The sequence below is a fragment of the Palaemon carinicauda genome, chromosome 19, assembly GCF_036898095.1.
Source record: "Palaemon carinicauda isolate YSFRI2023 chromosome 19, ASM3689809v2, whole genome shotgun sequence".
NCBI lineage: Eukaryota > Metazoa > Arthropoda > Malacostraca > Decapoda > Palaemonidae > Palaemon > Palaemon carinicauda.
The window spans coordinates 25,535,513-25,549,092 of record NC_090743.1 but is presented as its reverse complement, the minus strand read 5'-3'; the positions used below and the strand labels follow the sequence as shown (position 1 = coordinate 25,549,092).

At 37.4% G+C, this 13,580-nt stretch overlaps 1 protein-coding gene across 1 annotated transcript in view; it reads left to right on the top strand.

Annotated features, from left to right (window-relative positions):
* The first annotated feature begins 687 nt into the window (after positions 1 to 687).
* The window catches only part of LOC137658173 (twinfilin-1-like), a 36,790-nt gene continuing 23,897 nt past the window's right edge, over positions 688 to 13,580 (top strand). Inside the window, exons 1-3 of the mRNA XM_068392855.1 lie at positions 688 to 783; positions 5,724 to 5,801; positions 7,920 to 8,031. Coding sequence (XP_068248956.1) covers positions 759 to 783; positions 5,724 to 5,801; positions 7,920 to 8,031 — 215 coding nt within the window. The 5' untranslated portion in view covers positions 688 to 758. The remainder of the gene's footprint in view (positions 784 to 5,723; positions 5,802 to 7,919; positions 8,032 to 13,580) is intronic.

The window sequence follows — 13,580 nt, the reverse complement described above, 5'->3', positions numbered from 1 at the left end:
TGCTTCTCCAACTAGGGTTGTAGCTTGGCTAGTAATAATAATAATAATAATAATAATAATAATAATAATAATAATAATAATAATAATAATGTATATATATACCTTTATATATATATATATATATATATATATATATATATATATATATATATATATATATATATATATATGTGTGTGTGTATATATATGTATATATATATATATATATATATATATATATATATATATATATATATATATATATATATATATATATATATATATACATATATACACACACATACATACATACATATATATATATGTATATATATATATATATATATATATATATATATATATATATATATATATATATATATATATATATATATATAAGCGGAACCTTTAATCTTCATCCACAGTAAATGAGGCCTTTCCTTACTTTACATTAGAGAATTTTTAAAAGGATTTATTGTTAATTTGTTCTTATCATTTATTCATTTCCTTATTTCTTTTTCTCAATGGTCTATTTTTCCCTGTTGGAGCCCTTGTGCTTGTAGTATCTTGTTATAATAATAATAATAATAATAATAATAATAATAATAATAATAATAATAATAATAATAATAATAATAATAATAATAATAATAATAATAATTTTTGTTTACAATAGTTTACCATTAAATATATTTACGTTTTCTGTAAGTAAAGTTGAGCGCTTTCTCTTTCCTCTGACGTGAGCATAAGCGACGGATCTGCCTGTCAAGAAGAAAACAATGTCACACCAGACCGGAATCACAGGTAAAAATAGAGATTTAACTATAGTTTTATAGGTAGTGTTGAAGTTTTGGTATATGACGAGAACAGTAAAAGGGATATGAAAATGTATGAATTGATAAAAAGCCAGTTTTTATTTGCATTTTATGAAATATATGAATGGTAGCCCTTAGCCTACTTGGTTAGGGGCGTATCTTGGCGAGATTTTTATCTCTACGAGACTTGTACTTTAGTTTGTATAGATGTACATTTTTAATATTTTGTACTCTCATTCTACGGAAGGGTAGATCCGGTTCATAGCTTATGACGTAATTGTCCCAATAAAAGCTAGTTTTCAAAGTGGTTGTAAAATAAAGTCAAGTTCACCGAGGGCTTGTCGCTTTCCTCTATGCATGTCATTTTGGTATTATTTTACTGTATTACATGGCAATGTAAATATAAGATAGTTCTGTTCATCTAAAGCTTAAGATTACCTCATCTTATGTGGAAGGTCAATAACTTTAACCTCCGGTATTATGATGGTTCATTGCTAGTTTACGGTAGCCTAAGCCATGTAATTCAGTACTCTTATCTTTAGACCTATGATAGTCTCGATCAGGCTAAGCTATTGCGATTTTTCGTGTCCCAGGATAATGTAAACCTTACTTTCCAGGTTGTAATGTTTAATTTAGGATGTGGTTTGTGTAGTTAGCTTTACTAGGCGTATTTATATTAATGACTGACAGGCCTAGCTTATTGTAGCCTTTGACTGGGTCTAGACCTAAGTTCAGTTTCTATTTGTAGACCTATCCATGCTCCATTCATAGGTACAACTTTGGGTGCTATTTTAGCGTGAGGTCTACCTCCATATGTAGCCTACCCGTGTGAAACCTGAGGTCTACTGCGTGACCTGTCGGTCCCGCTCTTCCCGCCCATATAAAAGAATACCGTTAGGTTAGGTTAGGTTAGGATTAAACAGCGGTATCTGTCATCGTTAGTGCTCACGGGAGGTAGATCTCACACTAAAGTGCGGTAGACCTCACGCTAAAATAGCACCCAACTTTGTATGTGATGACTGATTTTCTGATATGCAACATTTCACCCAAAAATAATTCAAATAAACGGCAGGCACAATCAGCATAGCCTTGTAAAATGAATTTGAATCTCACATTTTCATACCACTAACGGCAGTTTAAACACTTTTGATGAGTTATTGCTGGAAATTTTTAGCGAAAATACACCATCACTGAAAAACATGTTAACTTCTGATATAAATGGATATAAAAATAATTCAAAACACATGAAAAGACATCTGGAAAAGCACATTTCAGCTTGGAGTACCACAAAAGGAAGACATATTTATTTATTGTATGTTTTTTCCTGGTTATGTTTTATAGCACCTGCTACATATCGTAGCTTTGCCAGTTGTCAATATTAAAAGTGGTACTTTTACCCAATATCACTATTTTTACAAGAAGCATTTGAGCTATGTACGTATACGTTTAATGTGTTTCTGACCATTATTGCTGATGTAAATCACTAGTAATTGAGTTTCCCCAGTCTGCTTTATGTATAAGTTAGTTGGGGCTCCCAATGGGAAACCAGGATTTTGAAGTTGGGGAAACCTAGAGGAAAGTGAATGTATGAATCCCATAGCATCATAAAGGACAAAGAATACCAGTTATAGGGATGCAGCCTAACCGTACTGTCTTTACCCTAACCTAGGTTGCCGGTCCTACCTGACTTTGGTGGCATAGTCAGAGTCTTTGTCAACATATAATATTGCGCCAACACCGTACAAATATAAAAACTCATGTCAAATTGACCTTGCTTACTTGTCCTAACTGGCAAGGGCCAAACATTTTTTCCATCTCAATTTTTGTAATTTACTTTAGTTAGCCATATGTTCTTTTGGCCGGTGAAGCAGTTATGAGTGAAATGGTTTGCTCGCAGATGGAGAAAGAGTAGAATTTTCTTTTGATGCAAGTAATAAATAGGTTATAGTCACTATTGGCTTATATTACACACAAGACAGCCATTATTATTATTGTTATTACTTGCTAAGCTACAGCCTTAGGGCCTCCAACAGGGAAAATAGCCCAGTGAGGAAAGGAAATACAGAAATGAATAAACCAACAGAAGTAATGAACAATTAAAGTAAAATATTTTAAGAACATTAACAACATTATATTTTTCATATATAAACTATAAAAACTTGAAAAATAAGGAAGCGAAATAAGATAGAATGATGTGTTTGAGTGTACCCTCAAGCAAGAGAACTCAAACCCAAGACAGTGGAAGACCATGGTACAGAGGCTATGGCACTACCCACGACTAGAGAACAATTAATTTATTTTGGAGTGTCCGTCTCCTACAATACTTGCTTACCAATACTTGCTTACCATGGCTAAATAGTTTCTTCCACCCTTACCATGAGGAAAGTAGCCTCTGAACAATTATAGTGCTGTAGAAGAAGTATTGTTTGGTAATCTAAGTGTTGTCACATGTATGAGGACATAGGAGTATATGTAAAGAATAGGCTAAACTATTCAGTGTATATGTTGGCAAAGGGAAATTGAGCTATAACCAGAGAGAAGGGTCCAATATAGTACTATCTGGCCAGTTAAAGGACCCAATAACACTCTAACGGAAGTATCTCGGTTAGTAGTAGGTAGTGAAAATTGGGATAGTCAGAAAACAATTGAAAACTTGTGGGAGATTTTTGAAGGTTTTTTATGTTGACTAAATGGTTATCTATTATGCAACAGAAAAGTAGAAATACGTTATGAATGCTCGTGTTTAGTGTATTCGCTACATGTTGCTTATGCTTCCCAAGAGTGTCAAATATCTTGGTAGTTTATGTAACACCATAGAATATCAAATCAGTCGCTCATCATTTCCAAAATGTCCAAGAAGTTAAAGTACAGTGTACACTCAAAACAGCAACATTTGATATAGAATATGGTGTATAAGTCTTCATTTTTTAATGTAAAAATACCTAATTACTGTAATTATTCACTTGATCCTTAATCTGCAGGAAAATAAGGTCTAAGCGACCATCGTTGTACCATCCCACACTTATGAATCCTAACATAGCTTCATTTTGGTTGTCATTTCGTAACTAATGCAGCCTAGCCTAACTTCATCTAGATTTTCATCTCTTACTTTAACCAAAAGGGGAATTCCTCCCTTCCACTTCAAGGATTCTGTATCCTATCCTCTGAAGTGATTTTTTTTACCAAGCGTTAAGAGTTTGTTTTATAATAATTGGTACAGCATTGGGATAGTTTAGATGGAAATAAGGTGAGAGAAATAATGAATGTTATATCTTAATGTATGGACATAAGTCGTGGTATGACATTGAAACTATATCCAACAGATTTTGTAGATATCAGAACAAAGGTCTCAGAAGAATATTGGGAGTTAAATGTCAGGACAGGTTTAGAAATGAAACTATAAGAGATTACCCGTGTACCATTTGTGGATGAGATCATGGTGATTAGCAGATGGAGAGGTTTGATCATGCTCTTCGTGCTCCCCAAAAGAGATTAGGTCATCAAACTTTCAACTAGGCTCCACAGGACACTAGAAGAGTTAGAAGACCCAGACTTACATGGCTGAGAACTATGAAGCGTGAAGTAGGAGATGACGAATGGAGAAATATTGATTTAAAAGCTCAAGATAGAGACGACTGGCGAAATCTAACTGAGGCCCTTTGCGTCAAAGGCGTAGGAGGAAATGATGGTGATATCTCAGGAAGTGGGAGAGACTACTCTTTGTTGTCTTTGCATTGGTCACCCTCGGTTGACAAACAAGTTTGTAATGACTGACCTACACCAGCCCTATTGCGATGACTTTTTGGTACCCGAGAGTGAGGCATTTGTTGACCGAATGCCTCACTTTTAGCACCTTGAGAAATAGATATCTCTCTGAGGCTCGAGGTGAGGATGGTAGGTTCATCCTTGCCAAGATTCTAGGGCAGGATGTGTTGTATTATGCTAATGGTATTTTTAGCTTTATCTCAGAATTAGGGCTTTTGAAAGCTATTTAACTTTTATAGGGACATCTTTTCTTTTATGGTTTTAAATTGAATTACGTTTATTCTTTATTTATAACAAACGATATTGGCATATATGACCTTCGATGTAAGAATGCCAAAATGCTCAAAATCCATCAATAAATCATCCCCTTGACACTTTCATAATGTTCCCTAATAGCTGAAACTTAGGAAGTAAAGGTTGTAATTCTCCATTTAGGGTCTCTGAAAATAATTTGTTGCTCATTTAGTTTCTTGTGGTACTGTATTACTATGTTCCGGCATAGGAGGGGAGGAGAGTGTCATTGCTTTCCTATCTTATGAAGTTCTTGTTTAGAAAATTATACACATAAATTTCTTCATCGCACATCATAAGTTATTAAGGCTTAGTGATCGTTAAATCTGCAAAAGAGTCATGATGAACACCCAGGTTTAAATAGTGTGTATTGAACATGGCATAATTTGTCTGTTACATGTACATCTATTATAATTTAATTTTAACCCTTTTACCCCCAAAGGACGTACTGGTACGTTTCACAAAAGCCGTCCCTTTACCCCCATGGACGTACCGGTACGTCCTTGCAAAAAAATGCTATAAAAATTATTTTTTTCATATTTTTGATAATTTTTTGAGAAACTTCCGGCATTTTCCAAGAGAATGAGACCAACCTGACCTCTCTATGACAAAAATTAAGGCTGTTAGAGCAATTTAAAAAAAATATACTGCAAAATGTGCTGGGAAAAAAATAACCCCCTGGGGGTTAAGGGTTGGAAATTTCCAAATAGCCTGGGGGTTAAAGGGTTAACAGAAAGAATGCTTAGCATACAGTGCAGTAGTATTTTTACTGTATACAGTGCCTGTATTTATTTTTATAATTGAAGCTATAAAATTTTGTGTCATGGGATTTTATCAAGGTGCAGTATATTAATGGAACTCATTTTCTTCCAGCAAACGATGAGCTGTTAAACTTCTTTGGTACGTGCCGCAGCGGGAACATTCGAGTAGTTAAAATTACGATTGAAGATGGTAAGTACAGGTTTATATAGGTTTGAAAATACTCTGAATAAGTATACTTTAAGGTTTCTTTTAGTATTTAAGGTCAAATTTCTTATGTAGTAAAGGAAGAATTGACTTTTGTTTTTTCAGAAGAAGGCACACTAACAGGGATACTCAAGGTCAATTGATAGTTATTCCTCTTGTCCTTACTCATAGTTTTAAGATCTACTGGTATTTTTCTAACAAAAATATAAAATAAAAGGTAGACTTTGCCTTTTTAAGTATTTTCTTTTCAGCTGTAATTCAATTCGATAATGTAAGCAACACTTAAAGGTACATCCATCTTAGGTTGGTCCTGTTGTTTTGATAGTTTTACTGTACTGCATGTTATAGATATTGTAAGCATTTCATAATGAACAGTGGTTTCTGATATACTATAGTACCAAATCTTTAGACACCAGAAGCATTGGTTACTCCTCGGCGTGCTTTTTGTGGCAAACAGTTGAAATTAAAGTATTGTTTTTTTTTTTTTTTTTTTTTTTTTTTTTTTTTTTTTTTTTTTTTTTTTTTTTTTATTTCCCTAGAGCTTTTGGGCCCCTACCATTATTGCAGTATGCTTTCTGGTTTTAATCCAGTCACTTCATCTTTTTCTTCCTATCTATGTGAGTACTGTACTTCAGCTTTACCTTGTTCAATTTTTCTCTTCGAAGAACAAGTTCTAATATAAGTTCTAAGAATTCTTCAAAATTAAACGTAACAGCAGTGCAGTGTAGCTGATTGGTAGAGATATCGCCTTGAGAGTTAGGACATGTAGTATTATATGATTTCTTTCGACCATTGGTTTTGCAAATATTCAGGGAATTAATCACTGATGTTTATATCAATATAGAATAAAGAAACCCCCGGAGGGCCCTAATTAACAATTGAAATAACTTTTTCAAGAACAGTAACAACATTAAAACAGACTTATATCAACCTGTTCAACATATAAACATTTACTGCAAGTTTGATCTTGGAAGTTCTACGGATTCAACTACCTGATTAGGAAAATCACTTCACAACTTGGTCACAGATTGAATAAAACTTCTAAAATACTGTGTAGTATTGAGCCTCATGATAGAGAAAGACTGTCTATTGGTACTGTCCAGGAAGATTGAATGTAAAGGATGGTCAGAATCATGGAAAATCTTATGCAAAATGCATAAAGAACTAATTTAATGACGATGCCACAGATTGATATGTAGATCAGGAATAACAAATTTAAGAGACCTTAAGTTCCTGTCCAACAAATTGAGATGAGAATCAGCAGCTGAAGACCAGACAGGAGAACAATATTTGAAATCAGGTAGAATGAAAGAATTAAAATACTTCTTCAGAATAGATTGATCACTGAAAACCTTATAAGACTTTCTCAATGAATCAATTTTTTTTTTGTGCAATTGATGAAGACACATACCTAATGTGTTCTTCAAAAGTAAACTTGCTCTCAAGAATCACACCTAAAATTTCAAGTGTCATACTGAGTTAAACATTATCAATGTGAGATCCGGATGTTGAGGAGCAACTGTCCTCAACCTACTGACAATCATACTTTAAGTTTTGTTTGGATTCAACTTCATGCCTCATAATTTGCACAATGCACTAATATTAGTTGGATTGCTATTAAGGGATTCAGCAACCCCAGATCTACATTTAGGAGATAGAATTAATGCAAAGAAAGTGGCATCATTGGTATATGCAAAAAAATATTGGGTCAAGAACACTACCCTGAGGAACACCAGATATCACATTTTTATAGTCACTATGGTGCCCATCAACAACTGGGATCTATTGCATAGAAATTCAATAATGATGTTGATAAAAGACCCTCCTACTTCCAACTGTTTGGGTTTGAAAATAAGGGCCTTATGATTAACAGTTAAAAGTAAGCCTCTGTAATATGAAATAATTATGCAGTGTTTGAAAGACTGTGAAAGGCCATGGTACAGAGGCTATGCCACGGAGCCTATCATGTTCAAACATTATGATTGGCTGGTATGACAGTTATAAAGTTGAATAGGAATGTGAATACATTACTCAGAATTTATCAGAGTAGCAGCTATTTGAGTTGTGATTTTGAACTAATAAAGCTCTTGTATATTCAAACAGAGGCACTGCATCTTGGAGAATATCAGGAGGCCAGGGGAACTTGGGAGGATGATTATAACTTGATGGTTTTGCCACTGCTAAAGGAAAAACAACCTTGCTATCTCCTTTACAGGTATGCCCTGCATTTTTATAGTTTTGTTCCTACCGTGATTTTGTGTATACATACAATATTTTGTTATGTATATTTAATATTTGTTCCTGTAAGCATACAAACTATCGTTCTTTAATTATATGGAGTAGAATAGCAGCGGAGGCTGGAATATGGCAGTTGAAATTTTAATGAGGTGTAAACAACCGGGAGGGTATTTATCCTGTCAGCCATAAGATAACTCACTCTAACCTCAATTGAATTTCAGCTGTCGGAGAGAGAACTTGTTTCTCTGGCTGTGAATTTGCCAGTTTATGCTTTGCCTTAATTTAAACATATTTTTGCTTTTTCTTCCATCTGTATACTAGCTGTTTACTTTTGATCATTCGTACGTGTCCAATTGCAGGATGCACATGAGGAAGGTCAAAGTAGACCCTCAGGTTATACCAGGGGTGTTGGGGCCGTGTGTGCTCTGAAGCCTCACCTTGTGAGGAATGCAGGCAGTGGCCATCCTCCCAGTTGGCATTGTTTAGCAGGCAGAAGAAGAAGATTAAAAGGGAGTCTTTGCCTTTGGGTTCTTCCACGATGTCTAGGAAGTCTAAGCCTGTTTCTTCTTCCCCTGGAACTCCTTTCCGTCTCTTCCCGTAGGATGGTCAGTTAAGAGCAATGGTTGTTTGATTTGCGGTCAATCTCTGGGGCAAAGAGGCTCGTCACTTCCCCTAGCAAAACGGAGTTGCCTCCTCTTAAGATTAGTTCCACTAATCTTTCCTTTTCTTTTGATTTACTGATGGCAAATGCTCTTGGACTGCTGTGGCCTTTGCTGGGTATTTCAGGCCCACCGTTGGAGGAGAAATCTTCATTTCTTGAAAGAGGAATATTGTCAGAACACCATCTCGATGTTATCTTGTTCCATACAGGGTGTGCTTGCTCCTACTGGCTCCTCCGCAGGTCTTCACCCGCCGAAGTCACCATCTCGTTGGTTGGCCCCTGCTCTTCCTTACCAGCACTCTCCAGGAGACCCTCGCAGCTCTTCTCTGCCTTTTCGTAAGATTGTTTCGCCGTCTGGATGTGATATCTCCTCTTCGAAGGCAAATTCGAGAGTGCTTTCTATTAAATGATCCTCAATGAGACCTGCTTCCTTGCTCACTAGATGCTAAATGATCGGTCCTTCATCTGCTCGCCTATCTACTACCGAACCTTCGTTTGACAGACCTTCAGGTTGTAGGATCTCGCTTGCCAGCGCTTCCCCTTGCACATTGAGCAAGAGAATCTCTCCCTCTCGTAGTCCGTTACTGGCTTCGGAAAGGACAGAGTTGCGTTTTTTTTATGCTTCCTCACTTTACTAAGATCCTCGCCTTCACCCCGGAGATGACATCTCTCCAGATCACCCTTAAGTACTTCCCCTCATCAAAGGATTCATAGCCCACTTCACCTTTGCTACCAGAGCTTTACTTTGCAGTTAGGACACTCTCCTCACTTTAAGAGATCTCGGTACACCCAAGTCTTGCCTTCGCAGTACAGACGCTTCCGATAGGATTCACCTCCTTTGCAGGAATACTGAAGCTCGCCCTTGCGCTCCAGGTTCTATACATCACCTCGCTATCACCTCACCTCACAATTGCGATTGCTCGACTACCATGCCTCCTACACTTACCGCTTTACTTGAGATACTCCTATAGTCTTGCCTAGATCAAGTGCTCTATCTACGAGACCTACAGACGTGCTTCCTCTCGTAGTCCTTTCCCTGCATCGAAGTGTCAATATTTAGGAGATTCAGATCCTTCACCTGCAAGAGGGAGAGAAGGGTGAGGTAAGCTTCCCCCTAATCCTACTTCTCTAGTTTTTTCAGATGTACCTTTTCCTCATCAACCCTCGCTGGCTATCGAGAATCTCATGGTGGGTGGTGCCATTCAGCTACAAGAAGTAGATGCTCGAGGCCAATCCAGACCCATTGCTATGATTCTATTGCTTCTTCATCTTCCAGATAACTTGAGAGATAGGTCCATGAAACAAAGCAGAAATCAAGTCTCTGCCATTCCACCTCGTGACGACGCCTGGCTTCGCACACGTAAGGGCTTCCTTTCTCCAAGGGAGTTTCCCTTTGCAGATTTGTACTAGTTGATCCCTATTACCTTTTCAGACGAGCACCCAGAATCGGTTCGTAGGCTAGTAGATGCCCCATCTGCTCATTACTAAACCATAAGACCCAAGGATTTAACCTACTGTATTTTATTCCCTCTGGCACCGGTTCTTGTTTGAAGGGAAAGTAAAGATTTTTAGGGAAAGGACAAGTCGACTTTTTGCAACAAACCTGCATCTCATGATCAGCTGCAGGGTTCTAGGATCAAACATCATAGTGGTAGATCGTCACCTTTGCAGTTGTCTTCCAAGACCCAGGAGAGTCAAGAATCCTATGTTGATGAATTCAACCAGGGAGAGGGTGAGTCAGTTGAGGAGTCGGAGTTTTCAACGGCTGATGTTTTACCGACAGGCCCAAAAACCCCCTCTCTAAGGAGGAAGAAGCAGAGTCAAAATAAATTGTGGTACTTCGGGTGAACTACTCGATCATCAAGATAGAAGAGGCTCGACCTTTGTCACCGAAAGGCAGATCAGTCTTTGACTTTTTGTGCGGCTCTTCTCCTGGTATTACTTACTTTGCATTTGCCCTGGGATATGCTTGCAAATTAAGTTTCAAGAAAATAGGGAAACAAGCATCGCTGAGATTTGCAGGCTCCTCTCGCTTGCTTCCAACTCCAATGCCGAAACAGCTCAAGTAATACAGAGTATTGGACTCCAACCCATCAGCTTTGCCTCTCGACCCTGCAGTTTCTACTCTGACTCCTGGTTGCTCATCAGATAGATACTCTTTCAGCCCGGTTTTCGTCAACCAAGCAGAAGCTTCAGGTATCGAGTCCACCACCATTAATGCTCTTCAAGCGGCATCTTGGATTGACAACTGGGCAGGTACAGTTTGCTACCTGGCCAGCACAGAAGACTTGTCCAATGCCAAAAAGAAGACCTTGAAAAACATCCTTTCAGGGTCGAAAGCAGTAGAGTACCTGTTTCAATTGATGTCCCATTAGACGAATCGAGTACTAAAATGGCGGGATGCGATCACAGAGGTTTCACAAATAGATTGGGAAACAGGAATGGTCAATCATGGAGAATGCTTCACTGGAGCATACTTCTCTTTTTCATCAACAGGACATCTCCCTTGCAACAGAGATCTGGTGGAAGGAGATGCAGAACTCCATGATGTAGAGGGCTCTCTCACTTTTGCAGCCTTAACCCTCCACCTTAGGAACACTGAGACCATCGGCTTGTGTGTCTACCCCCAGAAGGTCCTCGGTAAAGGTGTCGAAGACCCAGTCCACCCATAACAAGCCAGCTCATCCCTTTCAATCCAGGTAAGGACAAGGTCACCCTAGAGGAAGGGAAAGCAGTCAGACTGGGGAACTTCATGGTCATTTTGGATCTAAAATACGCCTACTTTCAGATCGCAATTCATCTGGCGTCCAGGAAGTTCTTACATGTGGAAGTAGATGGACAAGTATACCAGTTCAAGGTCCTCGGCTTTGGGCTGTCGATGGCCTTTCCTTTATGAGGGTCTTCTAACTGGTATTGTCTTGGGCCCACACCAATGGGATTCATCTGCTATGGTACTTGAATGACTGGCTGATCTTCGCACTCAGTAGATTCTCCGGGACCACCGAGGTACAGTAAGGTCCCGAATTACACGTGTTCTAATTACGCGATTCCTCAATTACGCGATCGATAGTTTTTAAAAATTAATTTTCCTGTATTTGCGAGGAGCATTCTAAATCCGCGAGTCAAGCACCGCGAAGCGTAGGAAATCTATTGTTTTCTTAATTGTATTGGGGGGGGGGGTGATGGTTCCCCGATGTCTGAGAAGGGGGGGGGGGGGAGAATGTGAGAGAAAGATTTCTGTTCAAACATTTTAAGACTAGTTTTGGATGAAAAATGTTAAGGTTTGCCCATCTGTTGTGTGAACTTGTCGCTAGGCCTAGCCTAACTGTCCAACACCTATATGTATAATATTCCATATTTGTACTAATTAATTTTTATACTTACGTTGTGATTATGGTGAAAAATCCTTATTCATTAAACTTTAAATTAAAAACCATCAAAATAAAGACTATTTTATATCATGCTACTGCCAAACATGTCACCACAACCAAACCCATTACTTTGTTTAGTACGTTCCATCGCTGATCATAACGAACTCGCTAACCAATTTTAACATCTGTCTATAGGTTAACTTTTGCGGCAAAAGATATCTTACCAGGTACTATGTAATAATAATGTTATAATTAATGTTTTATTTATCCTTAGAAAATCAAAATATATGAAATATGAGCAATTTTGTTTCGTGTTGTTTTTTTTTTTTCCTAAAAAAAACGCCTTCTTAAAAGGAAAACGTTTTTTTTTTTACGTTTCATCGTCGATCATAAACGCATTTACTCCTGAAAGTGATATTGAAGAGCTTTTACTAAAGATGTTATTATAAATAAAGATTATAAATAGGTGGTAAAATATCTATAATTAAAGTGTAGCAGCATCAAGAAATGTTGGGGTTCGCCCTTTACATAAGAATGTACTGTACATTGGATTAGACAGAGCGTAGAAAAAATCAATTAGGGAAAAATCGGTATTCCATATCCTCTTCATCAGCATCGTCATTCGTCAATCGGGCTTTTTATTTTTTTTATTCTCAGTCGCTAACTAGTTATCGCACTGCCAAGATCTGCACACATTCCGATAATTCACATTTGAAGGTTTTCTGGGAGAGGATGGATAGAGAAAATACCGAACTATATAAAATGTTTTTATAACCTGTTAAGCGTCACCCACGTGATAAACCGTTCACCACGATCTACTCGGTACCGCCTTCAACTGTATATTCCGTTCATGACTTTAATTGCCTTTTACAAGCCGTCAGTCTCGTGATGTTACTTTACTCGTATAGTAAGTATAGGATCACCACTTGGCAACACTCTCAGCATATGGGGACTGTGAATAGAAACTTATATGATGTCTGGCAACTATTTTTCTGAAGGTAGCTTGATGTTACAAAACTCTGGTTTGAACTGGTTTCCTATCAGTGCGCTCGGGCGTTCATGCATAAGTGGTTATTTGTTGTTCCTTTTGTAATGAAAGGTCTTAAGAGGAAGGTTATTTCTTTAGATGAAATAAATGATATTCTTGTTGTGGAATTTGATAATGATAACCTGTTTGATAATGAGAGCACTAGTTCTGAATCCTCCAGTGATGAGTATATTGAAGAAACAAAGTTTTCTTTCGATGTCGAAAGCGAAAATGACTTCTCATTACCGAATGACTGGACAACGAAATTTCACAAAACTATAAAGGGAAAGGAAACGCAGAGAGAGAGAGAGAGAGAGAGAGAGAGAGAGAGAGAGAGAGAATAAAGTGGATAAATAATGTACAAATGTATGACGAACATATTTGAAAACTATACAGGAAACGATATGAAGAGAGAGAGAGAGAGAGAGAGACCTATCCCTTTCCTTTTGTTGCTTATCCAGGCGTAA